General features: G+C 45.8%; 1 protein-coding gene across 1 annotated transcript in view; it reads right to left on the bottom strand.

Moving 5' to 3' along the window:
* Nucleotides 1–2,768, bottom strand: part of ASB11 (ankyrin repeat and SOCS box containing 11, E3 ubiquitin protein ligase) — a gene marked incomplete at its 3' end in the record, with an annotated part of 11,125 nt that overhangs the window by 1,797 nt on the left and 6,560 nt on the right. The window contains exon 4 of the mRNA XM_009575073.1: nucleotides 2,684–2,740. Within this exon, the coding sequence (XP_009573368.1) occupies nucleotides 2,684–2,740 (57 nt within the window). The remainder of the gene's footprint in view (nucleotides 1–2,683; nucleotides 2,741–2,768) is intronic.

The following is a 2,768-nucleotide window of genomic DNA, read 5'->3' as shown; positions in this document are numbered from 1 at the left end:
CTGATAGCTAGTACCATAAGGCAGCGACATTGCCTGCTATGAATGCTCCTCCTAGAGTTGCTCAGAAAATGCAGATTTTAATTTTTTTTTAATGTGGAGAACTTGAGTATTTTCATGACTGCCTAGTTTGCACCAACCCAAAGCCAGATGAATGCTCAGATGAAAATGGCTTTGCTTTTTAAATGAAAACATTTACTTTGTGTTTATACTTTCACCTGGAAACACGTTTCCAGCAAGAGAAATTTTCACGGAAACATAGTCTTAATCCCAAACAGAAAAGGACCTTGGAAGAGCTTGTATTCATATGCATGTGTGTGTATGTGTGTGTGTGAGAGAAAGAATTTCCTTCTTCCACCTCCAATGTAAAGACTTGGCAAGAACCACCATCTGCCATTCTCCACTGGGACAGCACAGTCCCTGGCTCATGTTGTGCACGGCGCGGTAGCTGCTATGCTTAACTATGTAGCAAGCCCTCAGATGCTATTTATGCAGCAAATCCGCATGTCTTTAATTCTGTGGCACACTGGAGAAGAGCAATGGATTATGCAAGCACGTGGCAATTTGTGTGATTTCCAAATCAGGGAGAAGAAGAAAGAGATGGGAGAGGAAGGGCTGGAGAAGTCCTGGGCCACCAGGGAAGTCGGAGGACTTTACTACCAGTGCAAGCACAAGAGCTGCATCGCAAAGGGGTCGAAGCGTCAGGGTAGAAATACCTTAGCTCACATAATTAAACTAGCAAGATATTTTGCCTTTAAAGCAGAGAAAGGCAGTGATGTTTAAGAACCTATCGGTTTATTCCAGGTAATTCAGCAGTGGACGGTCTGCAGTTGATACCTTCCTAGATATCATTTGTCCTTTTTCATTTGAACTACTGACTTGTTTACGATGCTGTATGAGTTAACTCCTTTTTCCACAAGGTGCTTTTCCCACAGTTACAAGCCAGTCTTTGCCATTTCCAGTGCTTCAGTCCTTGCCGTCTTCAGCAGGCTCCAACCGTGCAGCAGCCCGTGTGAGGCCACGCTCCCCCACGTGAAGCTGCGTTTGCAGATTAGGCAGGCACACTGGAGGAGGCAGCCCCTGCTCCTTGGTGCCTCCTCTACTTGCTCACCTTCATGGAAAAACAGTGGGGGGAACAGACCTGGCTGGAAAATAATCATGACAAGGTCAGGAGGTGGGCAAGCTGGCATGGTATGGGGAGATACCAGGCACCACAGGATGCGGGACATCTGTCTGCTCAGATTTTGGAGCCCAAAATGCAGCTTGCTCTTCCTGAAATTGCAAGGCTCCAACTAAGACTCTGTTTCAACAGCATCATCACTACAGATCCCAGCCTCTCCCTTGATCTTTCTCCCCTCCTGCTAATTGCTGAGCTAAACTATCCCTCATCCCGCATAGCTTCTAAAACAGCAAAAGAAAGGAAATAGATATGCTTTGGGGGTACCTGTATTTCAGACAGATTACATGCTGCAGTCCTCTAGCCCATCACTGCCTCCCCCCAGTCTCATCAGGCAGTTGTGGCTGGAGCTGCTGGAGGCACTGGGGGTCTATCAGCATCATTCCACAACAGGGCCAGCGATTCAGGCAAGCTGATAACCAAGGGTAAGCAAGGAGGTAAGCGAAGAATAAAAATTACTTCCTTGCTTTCCCTCTCTACTGAGCATTGGTTTAACTCGTAAAAGAGGAAAGAATGGTAAGACAGCTGTTGTGGAGTAAATGGTTTGGTAAAAAAAGGAAATAAAGAAGAGCACAGCAATAAAGGAGAGCAGCAGAATGGCACATTTTCTCCCAGAAGTTAGACAATGGCCTGTTGACTTTATTTATGAACAGAGAGCAGGGGAAAAGCAGAAAACAAAAAACACCGGACCTATATATTATACCAGGAACAGGCTGATTTCTTAGGAAAGCAACAGGTAATTCAGAGATGATTTCTCTGAGTTATAAAAAGGCAATGTCACTAATATACTAAAATCAAGTAAAATTGAGCAGAAAGGGGTTTTCCTTTCATCTTTCCAAGGGATTGAAATTTGGCATACAGTTTAGGAAGTGAACAAATGTATTTTCTTCTATAGAGGATAGCTTGGTTGCCTGTTACAGTGTTGCTCAGTTTCTTGCCATATAAACTATACTTGAAAACCCAGCTGAATTAAATATATTTTTATATATTTCATCCATACATATTCTTACATATTTCATCCATTCCTGTATCCCCATCTTTAACATGTATTCTACCTTAGGTCCAACTGGGGGAAATGTTATTTTATTAGCAGATAAAATGTTTCATTGCACATCTATTTTTACTTACGTGAGACTCCCAAACCATCCCACAGAAAATTGGAGGCAATCCCAGCGATCATTATGGGGGGAAAAAAGGGATAAGTCATTTTCTTCAAGGTTATTTTCACCTAGCATCTCTCATTCCTTTTCCATCAATCGTGACTACGTTTCACATACAGAGGGAAAACAAAACAGAATAACGGGGTGACCCAAGCAACCACCGAGGCAAGGCAAATCCATTACCCATGGAAACAAAGCACTGTTTCATTTTGCCCCGTTTCTGCCCGGGATGCTCCTGTCCATCCGCAGCCTGGCCCTGCCCCGCGGCAGCCCGTCCAACATCCCCGCTGATGCAGGGAGCATCCGTGCTCCAGGCGCCCGCATCCCCACCGCCGTCCCCGGGACTCACCTGGGCACCGTTCTCCAGCAGCACCTTCGCGCAGGCGACGGGGCCGCCCAGGCAGGCCTCGTGGGGAGCCGACACACGGCCGGCT

This window comes from Fulmarus glacialis, unplaced genomic scaffold, assembly GCF_000690835.1.
Source record: "Fulmarus glacialis isolate BGI_N327 unplaced genomic scaffold, ASM69083v1 scaffold3583, whole genome shotgun sequence".
NCBI classification, from domain to species: Eukaryota; Metazoa; Chordata; class Aves; order Procellariiformes; family Procellariidae; genus Fulmarus; species Fulmarus glacialis.
Note: the sequence above shows the minus strand (reverse complement) of the source record. Positions and strands in the feature narration are given on the sequence as shown.